General features: G+C 33.7%; 1 protein-coding gene, 1 long non-coding RNA gene and 1 pseudogene across 2 annotated transcripts; all 3 read right to left on the reverse strand.

Annotated features, from left to right (window-relative positions):
• Positions 1-841: 841 nt before the first annotated feature.
• Positions 842-6,290, reverse strand: LOC121326550 (regulator of G-protein signaling 21-like). The gene is made up of 3 exons (XM_041269887.1): positions 5,896-6,290; positions 3,780-3,946; positions 842-2,982 (listed from the first exon to the last, which is right to left on the reverse strand). The coding sequence occupies exons 1-3, from the start codon at positions 6,017-6,019 to the stop codon at positions 2,809-2,811; spliced, it is 465 nt and encodes a 154-aa protein (XP_041125821.1). The 5' UTR covers positions 6,020-6,290; the 3' UTR covers positions 842-2,808.
• A 981-nt stretch (positions 6,291-7,271) lies between these two features.
• Positions 7,272-14,568, reverse strand: LOC121327295. The gene is made up of 3 exons (XR_005951541.1): positions 14,242-14,568; positions 12,876-12,946; positions 7,272-7,312 (listed from the first exon to the last, which is right to left on the reverse strand). It is a non-coding gene; the product is annotated as an uncharacterized LOC121327295 (long non-coding RNA).
• Positions 14,569-15,280: 712 nt separating this feature from the next.
• Positions 15,281-17,274, reverse strand: LOC121327117 (annotated as a pseudogene).
• Between the last annotated feature and the right edge of the window lie 252 nt (positions 17,275-17,526).

The raw sequence follows: 17,526 nt of genomic DNA on the forward strand, positions 1-17,526 counted from the left end.
GGGAAAGATCAGGTATACAGTATTTAAGCAACGTATTATGAAATTAAGTTGTTCATGCAAGCCACTATAATATACTATATAGGGGCCATATGTGATTCATCTGCCCACAAAAACAAGTTTTCTAGTTCATTTGTTTAATATAAAATGATTTTGTAATGATAAGGACACTCTTCAAATCATAAACAGAGGGACATTTTAAAAACCGCCATGGTAGGTTTAGGAAATAATGCCTCTTGTGTCTTTAATGATGCTTAATTGAATAAAAAAAAAAAAAGCTGCAAGTCATTGTCTTTTGATCAACAAGGCTTATGTGTGAATACAGCAATTTATTCTTAAAAATTATATTCACATATTACTGTTAACGTACCACATCTTGAAAAACATATTGCATTTCCAGTCATTTTCTAGCACTTAATGAATAACAATGTTCAAGATAACTAGAAATTACACATAGTGTAATTTGTCTCCATTCAGAAAAAGACGTTAAGTTAAGCTCCGTATTTACAGAGCAATGGTATGCAGTTATACTGTAGCACAATCAGCAGATTACATTACGCAGCTAATTAACCCCAGATAAGACAGAATCAAATCCAATAATGTCTGTGATCACACATCCGTATACCTAGCTATCCAGAGAACAGAATCTGTGCAAGGTATCATTGCATCTGTCTTTCTGTTAAACATAAATAACTTGAATAAATAACTATTCCAGACTATTTAAGAGCCAATAATAAACAATATATAGGGTGAATATCATTACATATACAGTACTGCAATTGTAAAAAAAATACAATTTAACAAATTACATAAACAATCAAATATTTATTTTCTAAAACCAAGGAACTTTCCAGTAAAATCATTAAAAAAGAGCCCTTGCCACAATATACTTTTGAACAGTGTTTACTTATGCCTTGTTTCCATTTAGTTCATAACAATTTGAAATAAGTCATATTTTTACATCAGGAGCAGACCATAGACATCAAACTGCTTTGAATCCAAAATCTGGCAAGCCCTCACTCATGAGCAGATAAGGGAAATGATGCTCAGACTGAAGGGGTTTACAGAACCAAAGGCAATCAATTATAGGGATATACTGGGGAAGGGATTTACACATTTGAAGAATACAAAAATATAATACACATGCAGTCTTTGACCTTGCAGTTTGGATTTTACAACATTTTAAAACGAGGTGATATTTGTGTTTTACAGACTGCTTTCATGGCACAGGTGGAAATATGGCATTACATTTAGTCAAGACATTTCAGAAAATGCCAGAGGGTATTCAATATTTGAATACAGTGTAGTTTACAATAAGTGCAAACACTACTAGATTACAATATGAGATAAGAAGTAACAATTTAGGTTTAAGAAAATTTCTATCTGCAATGACATCATAGTAGTGCAATAGTGCATTAGCTGAAGATCCAGTAACATGATGCTTAAGTCAAGCAAGCCCAGTGCATAGTAGGAGGGATTGATCAAGAGATCTACATTTGCAGTTTAGGTGGATCTTGAGGAAGCGGCAGAAGGCAATGAGAGATTGAGCAGTCCTGAAGATCTGATTCTACCACAGAGGGGTGAGGGAAGAGAAGAAGCTGGCACGGGAGGATGGAGAATGCAGAGAAGGCATGACCAGTCGTAGAGGAGAACCAGAAAAGGGGTGTAGGGAGACACAAGGGATTGGAGGTAGGAGGGGGCAGTGTGGTTAAGACAGCATCAGACAAGAACAAGGGTATTGAATTGAATACAAGCGAAGATAGGTGCCCAGTGGAGGGTGCAAAGCAGAGGGGTAGCATGTCACGAGGTTGGGAGAAAAAATGACGAGCGTTAGAATTTTGAATGAGCTAAAGGGTGCGGAAAACCAAAGCAGTGAGACCAGCAAGGAGAGAGTTACAGCAGTCCGATCTAGAGAGTACAAGACCTTGGACCAGGAGTTGAGTGGAATAACTTGTGAGAAAAGGATAGATTCGGTAGATGTTCTCCAAGAAAGAAGCGGCAAGTAAGTGACGGAGGGAATGTGTTGAGAGGAGGAGAGGGAGGGGTCAAGAGCAACGCCTAGGTTTGTAGCATAAGGAGATGGAAAAAGAGGGATAGAGTCAAAGGAGAGGTCAGAGCAGGCTTCCGTTTTTTTTTCAAATAAATAAATAAATAAATAGAAAACAAACAATGAGTTTAAAGGTCAGAGCATTTCAAATATGTTTGTAGTTTCATGCATTAAAACTTTTTTTTTTTTTTTTTTTAAACAGTTAAAGTAATGGAAGAATGGTTTACTGGTAATAATCTATACTTCTGCTGTTTCTGTGCATGTACTGATGTGAATGGCTTGATCAATATTATTGCAATAATATATTTTATTCTAAACTATTGTATCTCTTTAAAATGTTAAATACTAAAATATCTTGTGTCTTGGGAATATTCACTGTTTTTAGGTTAATTCCACAATCCAAAGGGTATACCTTTCATGGTTTGTGTTTTCAATAAATAATCAGTTGTTCATTTTCTGTTTGACTGACAACTTGAAGAAGTCCCAAGGCTTACTTAAGAATGTTTCTTAAGTGATCACAATGTTGGTAAGAGTCCCCTTTCTAACACACACACATATACATAATATACATTTTTAAATATATATACAACTAATTATATTCAACTTCTTGTCCAAGATAATGGGATTATGTTGGTTTCAGATCCAGCCTGAAGACACAAGCATTGTATACCATGACCATATTTAAATAAATTATTGAAGGTAAAACAAGAAACCAGCTGGTAAGGTGTTCTGTGTTCCTTGATGAACATTTATTTGGGGAAAAGTCACCTTTCATTCTGTTGACAATATGCCATGTAGATGTCTGATTTCAAAAACCTGGGATAACAGTCTTTTGCCAACAGACTATAGATTATTTTCTGTGCATGATCAAAAGAGTTGAGGGTCGGTGTTGAAATATGCCTGGTAATGTTTTCTCGAGTTCCGCAGTCTATATTTATCTGTAGGGGATAAAGATATGTCTTTTTAAGTAATCACAGAAATGACACTAAACACCTACTATGTCTTGCTGGATAACAGAGATTTGGTAGTTGGGATTTTTGGGCTTTGTTTGGTTTTTGAGGGTTTTGATAAGTGAAAGAAGTTTATTTTTCCAGAATGTTTAGTCTTTCGTTTATACTTAATTAACAATTAACCTTTTATTGAAAGGAGATCATTTTACTTGAATGTTTTTACAAAATGAGGAACAAACAATTTGAAAGTAAATTAAAGATATGTTAAAATCAAATCACTCCATGTTCTTGGATACTAAAAGACTAAGTTGACACATATTATGGAATAGGTTCCCTATGAGCTAGTCTATATACAGAGACCTTATTACAGGGAGTGATCTAGAAGCTGTGATATTTGAGGATGTTTTTTTTTTTTTCTATTCAGCCACTCAGCATGATTTCTTCAATAACAAATATTGAGAAAACATATATATTATATATATTATATATATACTATATATATATATGATATATATATATATATATATATATATATATATTATCTGACATACGATTTCGACGTTAAAAGTGGTTTCATTCTCATCCTTTTCTAGGATTTAGTCTAAGTTTGATCAAATCGTTGGATAAGACCTTGTAAGTACAATCTGATATAATTGTAAAGTGTTCCTCACTCAACTCTGACATATTCTAAAACGATCGCATATTTTCCTTTAACAAAGATTGCACTTTGGAGTAAAGATCCTGATAATAGTGCCCCAATATTAAAATATATTAAATTAAATTACCTCCTTGGGAGCTCCCACTTTGACATATTCTAAGAAGATCTCCTTAGACCTTTCAATCATTTTAGTGGTTGACTTCATTTTCTTGTATTCCTCGCAGGCCAGCCAAAACAAAATGTTCTCTTCACTGAACTCTGATTTCAAGAACTCTATGAAGGCAACTCGGCCAGCTGTATCAAACAATTAAAAAAAAAGAAATGAACAATTCAATTAAATCACAGCCAATGAATCTTTACTCAAAGCAAAACAATCTTTTTAATGGAAGATGACTTCTTTTATAATGTTTTCCCGTCATTAATTTATATTTTAATTGTCCGTTCTCATTCAGACTTCTGCAATACTGTAAAGTCATCTTTGATGAATGTTGCTGTGGTTGCTCCCCATGGAAGGGTTTCAATTCTAAAACAAAGGCCAATGACTTTATCTAGCAATACATACAGTTGTATCATTCTATGGCATCAGCCATAATCTTTTAAGGTATGCTGACTGTGGAGGAGGCCCTCTGAAGTTCATAAGAGTCCAGTGCACACATCACCAACAGTATACAAATTGTGGAGGCATTCAATTTTCCCCATTCATTTAACATTTCTGAACAACAAAATGTCTGACTGCTGTAATTTTCTAAAGGTTTTTTTTTTTAAAATCATCAATTTTTTTTTAAGTCATTCATATTATTACATATACAGTCACTGTTCTCAGTACAAGCACTGTTTTCTGGAAATGTGCTTGTATTTTGCATACAATACTACATCTCCTGGGCAACATTTAAATCACTGGCAATAAACACAGAACAACGGGGGACATGTACCAAGCTTTTGCAACGGCATTAAGGGCATAGCACCGAGTTTACTCCGGCCATAATATTGCCCTGTATGTATCATGACACTTTTGGCAAGTTAAAGGGTACATAAGGACCTTTTTATTTTATTGTGTTACAAGTTCCCATGTGTTGCTACAACTGTTTACGTAAGGTGTGTGTGTGTTTTATTTTTATTTTTATTTTACACATCTGACCACTTTTTAAATCTTTTAAATTGCATGCCCTGCCTCAAGATGGCTTCACATGTATCAGCATGGACCTCTGAAAACTACACTTCCCATCATCCTCCTGCTCACATATGTTACTGAGATGGATTTACCAGTGAGCAGGATGATGATGGGAAATGTAGTTCTGAGAGGTCCATGCGGACAATAGTTAATTAATTCGGGCCAGCCTGCATAGTGAAATGGTACCAAACAACTTGGGGACGCGCCCGAATTGGAGATCAACTCGAGTTTTACAAAAACATGGAAATGCAGCACGGGGGGGGGGGGGGGGGGGGGGGGGCGGCAATTAGGGCATGTACTCCAGTTTATGCATTTAAATTTGGCACTTTCCACAGTACCTGATTAATTTTGGGCTAGTAAAAATCATTTGGGATGGGGTCAAATGTGTACTGCAGCAGAGCACTACTTTACACTCCAATTTAGCGCTGCATCAGTCAATCTTGATATATGCCCCCCAATGGATCTCTAGGGCAATTTATACATACAGCCTAAGTGGTGATGATGGTCCTGGTTACATTACATCTTTTAATCAATGTATAACTCTTGTAGTAGACAGCTTTCCAATTGAAATTAACTTCATAAGCAAACATGGAGGACAATGATAAATCCAGCATTGAGATGAGCAAACATACAGATCAACAGCAAAAACATCAACATTCAAATATCCAATGTTGCGATATTGTTCAATTATTTGGAATTATCTAATTACTACTCTGAAAATACTTTTTTTTGTGTGACTGGAGCTGCGGTTGTAATAAAATATTGCAGGAAAACATGTATGTAAGTATTTTATAATCAATCAATCTTTATTTCTTATATATCACCTTTCGTGACAAATCGCCTCAAAGCGTTTTACAGGTAAGAATAACCAAAATGAATAATGTACAAAATAATTAAAAAAAAATAGTAAAAGTTAATATGATAAAATAAGAAGTGCATATTTATGTATAAAATGCCCTGACAGTTAGAAAAGTGTACTGTCACTACCTTTCATTACTTAATTTTTTTTTTTATTAACCCTTTGCAACTATATTGCAAATACGCTGTAATAAAATATGTAAGTTGCTCTTACCTTTACTTTCCAGAACTTTGTCCACAGACTCTGACCACGCTGTTGCTTCTTCTTGTGGCGTCCTATATGAAAAACAACAACTACCCTTGAAAATAGCATCACCATCTTTTACAGATGAATTCATTTATAAAACATTGTGACCTTAGTATATCAATATATCAATTATTTTTGCTGGATGGTAGTTTACTGAGTATGGTCTACTTAGGTCTCTCTTTTTGTTAGGTCTTGCACTATTGGGATAGTGCTGGCCCTGCAGTCAGAAAGTGAATAAACTACACTACATATTATAAATGTAGTACATTTTGTAATAGTCATTTAATAAGTCTGGTTTTGCAGTACTATCGTTTTATTTGTGTTTCATGTTGCAATGAGCTGCATGTTGCTTTTTTCTGAAATGCTAACTAAAATAAATTTATTCAAGACTAGTAAAATTGGTTAGTGGCTTCAAACTGTCACACTTATAACCCTTAGGGACCCATTTGTTTATAGCTTAATTATATTGTACAATTGCCTGTTGATGTAGAATTTGTAATATCAATGGCTAATATGTTTTTTTTTTTAAAGATTAGGCTTATTAACATTAATTAATAAAAAATAATAATTACACATACTGTAAATAAACTGTTATTTTCTTTATACTTTTAAAATTAAATTATATAAAAATCTATAACTATAGTTTATGATGCTTAAAGTGAGCTAATTATTAATTTTATCATAAAATAATACCAAAAGGACATTTTTTTCTTTCTTACTGATGTGTTCTCATCAAAATAAAAACTGTACACAGTATAAAAATTTAAAACACAAACAATTTGTACACACATATATATATATATATATCTATAATTATATATAATATATATATATATATATATATATATATATATATATATATATATATATATATGACAGACTTTGACCTTTTCATTTGACGGATATTAGAAATCTTTGGTTTCATAAAGTATTTAAATTGTACATTAAGACATACAGCATTTCATTTAAATATTGCAAACGTTTGGAAACACCTTGTATTTAAACATCCGTTTTATAATGACATGCAAGTATGATGGTAACGTACAGTTTTTTCTAAAAAAGATATTCATAAGTAATTCTAATTCTGAATATAATTATATTAATATCTTATTATTATTATATGATTATAATATTATTATTATAATAATAATAATAATAATAATAATAATAATAATAATAATAATAATAATAATAATAATAATAATAATAATAATAATGATGGTGCACTTACATTCTCATAGTACAGATATCAAACTCACCTTTATTTGCATTTGTTAACCGTAAAACAAAGGAATTGTTTCCTTAATTAAATGATGTGCTACAAACCACGGACCTGGAAAAGTTGGAAAATTCAAAAGTACTGACTGAACTGAACCTGTTAGCACTGTGAAAGAAAAAAAAAAAAACATTAAAATTAGTATGCAAAATATAATAGATGTGTTAACCACATAGTGTTTAACTCTTTCCATTTGAACATGTCTATGTTATTAATTTCCCAGATTAATTTACAACAAATAGGGGTCCAATTTTAGTGCATTTGTATCCTAAGAACAACAAAAAATAATCACTATTTGTCTAGATATGGGCCCCTTATAATGTACCAGAACAGTAGTGTGTGATTGTTTCCTTGAATTCTTTTGTAGTGTGTATGGGTGAGGTTCATATTTTGCAGTAGCGCCATTTGAATGAGCATATGTAGGTGTGTATTTGGACAAGATGTGCTCATAATGCTTAGAGGAGGAAGCTTTAAGCTCAAGTCCATTTTAGCATAGTGGAACTATAGCTTGCCTAATACGAAGACATGTTTTAGTAACTCAGATGTAACAAATTTTTCAGTTATACCATTTAGTTTTTATTTTGGAAGGCATACATTTGCACACCTGTTTACTAGACTTTTAATTTACTAAACCCTTCCTCAAAAAAGTTACAGGGCCACATTAATGATTTCTTTCCCAGGATCTGACAAAAAAAAAGAAAGAAAAAAAAAAAAAATTATAAAATGCATTCCTTTCCCTGTAAAGGTTTTTTTTTTTCAGAGACCCTTTTTTCTGAGGGTATCTGTGCTATTCAGTGTTGACCTTCATTACAGGACACGCCAAGTCCTTGACTCAGCAGAGCACAGTAAGAACATGACAACCATAACATTGCAATTATATTACACCTTTCATGACAAGCTGCCCCAGAGGGCTTAACACACATAAAAAAAACAAACAAAAAAAAAACAATCAACACAGTCTAAAAACATTTTTAAGATCAGCTATTAAAAACCTCAACTCATACCCAATTAAGCTGGATGTAAGAAATACCCTTTCTACATGATTTGTAATTGTTATGAAGGAAAATGTCCTCAATTTTGGAGAACTGCAGCAAACACCTGTAGATTTAATTTACCCTAATAACTATTGTTTAAATATTATTAATGTTGGGTACTACTTTGTATATTTTTAATACTAATAAGACAATTTATTTATGCTGAACCTGTGATATTCATCTTAAAGAGAGTTGACTGTGTGTGTGTATATATATATATATATATATATATATATATATATATATATATATATATATATAGTCATCTAGGGTGGATATGTGAAAAAAAAAAACATGGACAGAATTCCCCTTCACTATTATTATTAATTAGACATTTAGTAGACACTTTTATCCAAAGTGACTTGCAGAGACAAGGGGGTGAACTATGCATCAACAGCTGCTGCAGTCACGTATAATAGGACCTTGGACGGAGCACAAGGAAGTTAAGTGACTTGCTCAGGGTCACACACAGCCCTACTCTAACCCCTGTCCACAATTCCCAAGGTACTCTGAGTTCAAGCACCTCTACAGCCTCATTCAGATGTCAATGTTTTTAACATGAAATTGTCATGAGGGACCAGGTCAAGTGAACATGGGGATTAGAACTTGAAAGCCCCTCTCCCCTGTCTCTGCAATATAAACTTTAGATATGAACTTTGGCATCTGTCCTGCAGCTGAACCACACATGCTACAAAATGTCTACCAGCAGCTATTATCCCCAGACAATCCCCTTAAAATTGGCTAGATCCAGGGTGCAAAACTTAAGAAGCTCTTTGAACAACTAAGATACTTTTATAAAAACGCACCTTTCATTTTAGATTCACTTCATTTTGCTTAATATATATTAAAAGAAAAGGCTTTTTCTGGAAAATTAAAAATGATGAAACCTACAGTTTTCAGAGTTTTGTTGCTTGTATGAAGCAAGCATAGCAAGCATAAATTGTCAGCTAGCAAGACACAACTGAATTGTAAAAAGCAGCAGTACATTTTGGAGAAAAAAAATGAACCCATCTCACGATAGTTAATGTGGCTATTCAGTCCATGGGAAGGAATGCATCTTAGCAAAAGATAACAAGAGGTAAATGCCTGCGAAAGTCATCTGTTAACATACTGTATAGACTTTATAAAAATAAATGATGGATGATCAGAAAGGAAGTGTATTCAATGGTGATGTGTGTTCGTCTCTGAGATCTTTAGACCCAGCTAAATGGGAGTGATGGCCTTCAAAAAAGCTGTTGCTGTGCAAAACTATGTCACAGCCACCAATTGCTTCAAAGAAATTCACTACTCTGCTGGAGGGAAGATAGCAGGCTAGGGTATTTGCAAATTGAAACAAACAGAAAATAAACAAAAAATGTAAAAGACATTTGGGACATTATTTTTAAACAAATGTCATGTAACCCTGCATTTGCTCAGCAGCATGGGCAAAACAAGTGGCATCACAATATTAATTCATATACTTGTAATATGTAGAATAAACATGTACCCAGGTCTAATTTGTACATTAGGTTGTGCCATTAAATGCCAAGATTTATTCATAGCGATATTGAAAGCCAATTTTAAACACTGATTTATTTAAAAGCATTCAAAAAAGGAGAATAGCGCATCATGGGTTTAGCAAATGTATTATCCTAAATTCCTTTGATTTGAAATATTAAAACTAATTAAAAAAAAAACTGAAACATCAAATATTATACAATGATATTATTAAACACCATTATTCAATATGTATTTGTGTATGTGATTTGGGAATTAAGGTAGTTATATAAAAGTGCTATAATCAAGCTAATACATGTGAAAGCTAATCCACCACATCCAGACCTCCTAATGAAAATGTAGAAAATTACTACAATTGGAACTAACTTTCACTTATCAATAACATCATTATTTTTTTATCAAAACACTCAAAACATCAAGAAAGTAACTCATCACAAAAGGATATTCTCTGTTCAACCAAATGATCACATCAATAACTACCTCATAAACTTACAACATCTTTTATTTATTTATTTATTATTTTTAGCAAGTAATATTAAATTAGAAAACGGCAGCCTTTTAACTCTATGTTAATCCTGCTTGGGTCCCGTGGCCATGAGTGATTGTTGAATAATCAGAAATCCTATGGCAAAAGAGCAGTGTTTTAGGTAGCACTGTGAAGATTTGCTGTGGTTTAGATCATTTAAAATAGACGACGTTGAACAGTATGTTTTATAATGTGTGCATTTTGCCATTCTTTAGTTCTTTAAATTGCACAATCTGTATCTCAAAAAACACAAAAAATACAGGGCTATTGCAGTCTTGTAACAATCTGCATGCATACTTACACAGTGTAGATCAGATGGCAGGATTGCCTATCCCTCTGTCCAGGCTTTCCCTCATACACTGTTACAAGGATCTCTTCCTGAGTTAGGCTACAGGTTTGTTGAATTATCTAAATTTACTTGAGGTAACACCCCCTAATTCCATATGTTTTGTATAACGCTTTCCCAATTACATCTCAGGCTTATATACTGTGTACAGGTCTAGTGAAAGGTGTGCTGTAGTCTCCTGTCATCTATGCTTTTACATTTGACCACATTTCCTGACAAATAAAAAAAAAAACCACATTCTTTGCAAAAGGGGAAGCCATGTCTGTTATGGAAATCAATTGTTTCAGATCACCATGCAAATCCTTGTAATGCAGGAAAAGAAAAGGAGACTGACAGGAGACTACCACAGAATGCCCCAGTACCTTTCTTCAAAGATCACATAATTTCACATCACACCACTTGACATCACATCACTAAGGTTGATGCACACAACCTGTATGTAAATTAAAACAGGTACTGCAAACACTGTGAAGCACACTGAATTTGCAACTCAAATCACTGATTTGCTGATAATGTTTAAAGAACCAGCCTGACAAGTATGCAATCTCTGTTTTGCAGCCTTTGAGAAGTGTCTTGATTTTTAAAATAATTTTCTTATGGTTATTATTCGTGGGGGGGGGCTTCATTGACACAATACTGAACCCTCACACACAGTATGCTGGTTTCATGTGGGTTGTGCAGTCAAGCCAGTGGCACAGCAGATAGCACCAGATAACATCAACAATTCAAACTGTAAAGTACACTCTTTAACATTGTGTCCATTTTAACAAAAAAAACCCCAAAAAACAAAGAAAAACACAAGCTCTACCCCAAAAAATAGCATTTGTTTAACATTGCATAACAGCAAAGATCAGTTTAAACCTGACTTTGGGGACACTTGGAAGTACAATCAGCACAGAACAGCAAGCTGATTCATAGATTGTTAAAAGCCTTTATTACGGGTTGCTGTAATACGATGGCATCAAGTCATTAATTATTTGGGCAAAGGATTTAGTAGCTTAATTTCTTAGACACGTGAACACTGATGCTGTTTTAATTACAGACCTCACGTGGATAGCACATTAATCAAAATAATTATTTAGGTTTTTTTGTTTTGTTTTTTCTAATTTACTGAATGACATATAATTAGCTCCAAATTGTTTATTTCCCAATTATGCTCTAATGGTGTACCTGACAAAAATAAATAAATAAAGAACAAACAGCAGCAATATTTATTATTATTGGTAATCAATGTTCTGACTAAAGAGAAGTGAATTATTAAAGACCATTTGTAAAGAAAAGCAAGCACAATTAAAATGAAGAAAATCACACATTTCGAACTTATTCTAAATATTATTAACTTTTTTTGCGTAAAACTTTTGTATAAGTTGGGTTTATCTCATTAAAATAAACAATCTTTTGGAAACTAATAGTTAGCAAAAGGGTTGTTTTCACATAACTAAACTATTGCATCATTAACTTGCAGGGATTTCTTTAGACTGCAGTGGCATAATTTACACAGCCACGTAAATGGGAAGTTATTACCAGTTTTGAGTTAACCCTTTGTTTACTGGATTGATTGATTCTTTAAGGTTAAACATAGGTAGAGTTATGCAAATGGTGTCTAGGTTATGCTCATATTCCCCCCCCCCCAGGTTACAGTTGTTCTTAATTTTAATGAAAAAAAAACACCCTGTAAAGTTCCTTTTTATTCATTTTGAAATGTCCAGTGTATTGTCTACTTTTTCAATTATATTTTGTATTATCTAAACTGTAAATATTTTGTGCATGTTTGAAAATTATATATACATTGACACTTTAGCCTTTACTCTCCTTTGGCCTCCCTTGATTCATATAGTTGATCTTAACTTAAATCTATATTAATCCTTAATTACATAGTACCAAACATAGCTATTAAAAAAAAAACAAAAAAACAAGCAGCTTTAATAATGTAAGTAATGACATGTGTTAAACATTTTTGCACTGAATATAGTTATGAAATATAGTACTGTTGACAATCTAGATGCTGGTTTCTTAATGTTCTTACTTCAGGGAAATTCAACCGACTATACAGTATGTGACCTTGTTTAATGCATTGTGGAAGAGATGGCTGCAGGGGTGATGTCAGACCAGGGAAGCAATACACAGACAAAACATACGTTTTGTGCTACTGCGCTCCTATTTATTATATTATAACACCAACACTTTTATAAAACACAAAGGAAAAGGGCACATTGGCCAAACAAATAAACAATAACAAAAACTAACGGTGTTGCACAAAACGAGTACCTTTTTTGATCTCTGAAATCAGATAGCATTCGCTCTCGCTCTCAATTTACCGACTTCTTCTCCGCTCTCTTCTAGGGACCAACGAAAATACATACATAAATAAATAAATATAGACAACAGTGGACACCCCGTCACATGCATACAAAACCAGGTCTTATATTTCGCAGTTTATTTATTTATTTATTTATTCATTCCTTAACCAGGAAGTTAACCCATTGAGACCAAAGCCTCTTTTACGAGGGTGTCCTGGCAAGATGACCACAGAACAGGCAGCAGTAAATACAGCAAACATTTTACAGAATCAAAAACAAAGAAGTGTCTACAAGGCATACATCAGTGATTCACATAAAACACAACTTTAAGAATAATAAAACATCAACAACATTCAATGAGGCATCAAAAACATTTACAAATTGTTAAATGATATCTACCCTTTAAAATAAACTTTTTTCATTATTCTACGTTGACATTATTCTCTGGTAGATTTTGGCTACCAGTTAGAGGCACAGTCATATCCTTAATATTTTTGTCCAGCCAATTCCATTCCATAGGCACATTTGACCAACACAAGACCTTCTCCCCGTTACTTGATAATTAATTGTAAGGCTAGATATTAAATTATACTTGGCTATATTTGCCTGTAGCAACAAACCTAGATATCCTGGTGACAAGCCTATTACAGTTTTACACAACAATAGTATCCGGTGAAGCTGTCTTCTGTAATTTAATAAAATCCACTTTAAGCATGTAAGTAACTGGGATGAGTCTGATTATGGCACCCTAATACAAATCTGGCTGCTTTATTCATTAGCTGATCCAACCTTTTTAATTGTTTAACAGAGACATGTAAGTACAAGGTATCACCATCATCAAACTAAGGAAAAATAACACCAGCCAGAACTGTCTTTGAATTAGAAAACAGAGACTAACAGTGGGTGACTGGATGAGACGAGATAGACTTTGTTGCAGCTGAACTACTGAAGCACCTAGAGCATGCAAAGAAACCCTAAACTACATACAGAATATTACTGTGTGTTGTTTATGCCAGTGTCTGGTAGGTTAGAAGAGGATGAATGTTGTTTTCTTTTGATTGCTTACTTTCTTTAGGCAATTGATCAATTTTCTGCCATTGTTGAAAAATAACAAAGACATTTGATTGATTTTAGAAATTCAGAAAAGTGCCTTTCCAGATTCTGATGTTTTCCACAACAAAATTACTCAATACACCCATGAGCAAAATCCCTCCTGGGATATAGTATATAGTATATTTGTTTAATATTACAGAATATTTAAACAAAATATCTGGAACTTCAGATTTTAACCAGAAAAATAAGGTATGCATTCTGTTGCATGTTTTTGAACTTACCACTGTGTGGAGCTCTAGGTCCAAAGAAACATCCACATACAGTTCAGCCTGTGTAAAAATCCCAAAGCAATCCCTAATGTGTGCCCAATTTAAAAGACTGAACCGAGAAATGTAGGCCAACTTATTGACCACATTCTATTATGCATAGGTCGGTTTTTCAAGGAAAAGCGTTTCCTGATCTTAAAGTCTAAATTCTTAAGGAACCTTTAGTATTCTTAGCTTACTCCTTCAAAAGGTCATTACTAGGGTTATAATAAACAGCCTAGAAAATGTTAAATGGAACCTTATTAGAATAAGAAAAACAAAACACCCTCAAGTACCACATCCCCACCCTACAAGCAGCAAACTTTGAAACTAGTTCCTGTGAGAAGTTGAGAGCTCCCTTGTGAAATCACCAATGAGTTTGCATTATTTGAGAGAAGCAAAAACAGTCTTGGGTCATTTTAATAATGTATTAAAAGAATCCAATAGTTTTGAAATGGATGTTTAAAACTTCTGCTGAAAAAAATAAATAAATAAATGAGACTGGAGGTTTTTTGAGAAATGATTTTGCATTAGGTGTCCACAAACGAATTCCAATCAAAATATTTCAAAATATTACAAAACTATTACTGCACATGTGTAGGTCTCTATTATTGTAATCGTACGGCTTCTTTTTAAAAATGTTTGGTTTGAAAGTAACATGAAATTACCTAAATAATTGGTTCTATTTTTTATTATCTAGTCATTTTGAGTACTTGTAGGCATCAAAGGCCACTATTCATTTAATGAATGACATGCTTTAAGACATATTATTATGTTATATTTTGTTTAAGTGCTTTTCCTTTGGTAGTTATCATGCAGATTCCTCCAGATCTATAAAACTGTTAAAATTTCTATAGACAAAACAATGATCAAGACTTGTGCATATTCGTCAACATGATGTGGAAATTATGAGTGTCTTCTCTGACGGATTTCAACGTATATGGCAATAAAGGTCCCTCTAAATATTCACTTTAAGCTATAAATTGCTGTTGCATTATACATGTACCGTATTAAATTAGGACACAAAATGCAATCCTCCTGCTGAGAACGGCAGGAATGCATCCCTTTTCACAAATATCCCATCTCCATCAGAAAGTGCCCTGCATTAAACGTGTCTGGTGTCTGCCACTAAGTCTTGTCAAACAGCACTGAAGTTAGATTCGGGACCACTTGAGTACCCTAATCAAGGCGACCATCAATAGTCTCAAAGTGCCATAACAATCTATCTACAAGGACCATTTTCTTGAATACATACAGTATCAACTACTTATCTTAGTGATCTGAATAAATTAGATACATTGGAAAAAATTGGAGCTGACTGAGATGTGCGTTTAAAATGAGTACAGATGAAATGGCCAAGGAGCCCAGACAGCAAGGCTCCATTCCTTTTATACATGCTAGTCACAGATTGTAGTTGTGCAGGTTTTCAGCAAGTCATGATGGTTCAAGACATTATGATGTTGGTGTTTTAATATCTGATTACACCATTTTAATGTTCAATATATAAAAATCAATGTTCTGTTATCTACAGTTAATTTAGCTGTGTGTATCAACTTCAAAATCCCCAATATACAAGTGTTTGGAAATTGAAGCCCAATACACATGGCATTTAGCACAGCCATGCAGCTTTACTGTTTAATAGCATACTATTGTTAGATAAACACATACTCTGATAACTAACCCTAATATTCACATTCTATTCCCTTGCCCAAAAAAAACATAGTTAACAGTTTCATGTTGTAATTTTGTCCACTTTCATAGCTACCTCTGATACATTATCCAGCTAACCCTGTACCATTCTCATGCCACAAAAGGGTGTATTATATTTTCTAATTTTATTTACCACACTAGTTCAGTGACCGTTATGATTGCAACACAACCTTTGAATGTATCTTATGGAAACACCACTCTCATCATTCACTCGCAGTATGTTCTGATTACCTTTGGAAGGAAATATCCTCCCAGTATTGTATCTTTAGTGGTCTTTCTGGGCACATTCAGAGGAACGATATTATTCATTCTCTGAAACTCATGAATCACTATGTCAGTGTGTGGCATATTAGGCCTATCTTCTATAAACGGTTGCCATGCTTGTCCGATCACTCTATTTAATTCCTCCTGGACCTTCTCTGTCAGTTAGAAAACAACAACTAAAACTACTGTATAGGACTGTCCTGGTGTAATGTATGTACCCCTTGCCATTAGTTGTAGGCACTACTTTCAGGTGTAAGGCTCTCCATTTAACATGTGTAATTGGAGGCACATTGAACTAAATATGTCTTGTTCATGTGAACCATGCATTTCTATAGTAATGACCATAATTACTGGTCTGTATGTGTTAGTCCTAAGTTATAGTTTGTGTAAAATTAACTAAGTTAAATACACAACACCTAGTAAACATAATTTAAGTGTGAAATTGGATTCAGCCATGAGGTCATGTATTTCAAAGATCAAAGTCATTCAAGGATTTATTACATAACTTTCTTTTAACTTTCATTTTGGTTTGCTTTGCTTATTTTGAACCACATTGTGAACCAAAAATATCTGCAGCATAACATATTTAAATGACACATTTAATTATCTTTTCAATCTTGTGTTGTTTTTCTTTTGTTTCATTTTTTTTTTAAGCTAGAAATTGCATCTGAATGTTCTGCTGCCGTTCACCATACGGTAGAGTTAAAAAAATTTAATCATTAGCTGAAAACTATCAGAACTACATAACCTACACTGTACTTCTAGGTGTACAATCATGTAGAGCAAAGCCCAGCGCAGAGTAGTAGCATGTTGTTTCAGTCCCAGCCACAAACCGATCAAGAGTGTAATAACACAGATTCTCCTTGTGGAATCCAGCTGCCATGTCATCTTTACACCGAAGGGAGCAGTTCAGTTTGAAAAAGTGCAATTCAGCATTTTCATTGCAAAAGTTAATACTTCAATTTCTCCAAGGTAGCAGTCAATGTAATCTTTGGGTGCTGAGAGGTCCCACTCCTCCCTATGTTTTGCAATCATTGATTTCATAAACATTTTACTCTTCTCCCAGCTACAAAACATTGTGTTGTGCCATCCAGGTAGAATTTTCATTTTCATTTCATTCTTTGTCACTGCGCAGCTTCAACAATCTGCTTGAATGGGTCCTCTTCAGTTGTCATCTTCATCAACTTGGGGTGAATGGCAAACAGCCGTGCTATAGCCGTTTCGAGGTTAGCTGATGCCATTTTTTCAACCAAGGTACTGAAGAGCTGCGCTAGCTGTTCTTGTTAG

This window comes from Polyodon spathula, chromosome 14 (assembly GCF_017654505.1).
Source record: "Polyodon spathula isolate WHYD16114869_AA chromosome 14, ASM1765450v1, whole genome shotgun sequence".
NCBI classification, from domain to species: Eukaryota; Metazoa; Chordata; class Actinopteri; order Acipenseriformes; family Polyodontidae; genus Polyodon; species Polyodon spathula.

Excerpts from the sequence above, each read along its gene's own strand:
- LOC121326550 (XM_041269887.1), bottom strand. The coding sequence starts at position 6,019 with ATGAATTCATCTGTAAAAGATGGTGATGCTATTTTCAAGGGTAGTTGT. Across the intron at positions 3,947-5,895 it reads CAAAGTTCTGGAAAGTAAAG|CTGGCCGAGTTGCCTTCATA; the intron begins GTAAGAGCAACT and ends TGTTTGATACAG. Across the intron at positions 2,983-3,779 it reads AAGTGGGAGCTCCCAAGGAG|ATAAATATAGACTGCGGAAC; the intron begins GTAATTTAATTT and ends TATCCCCTACAG.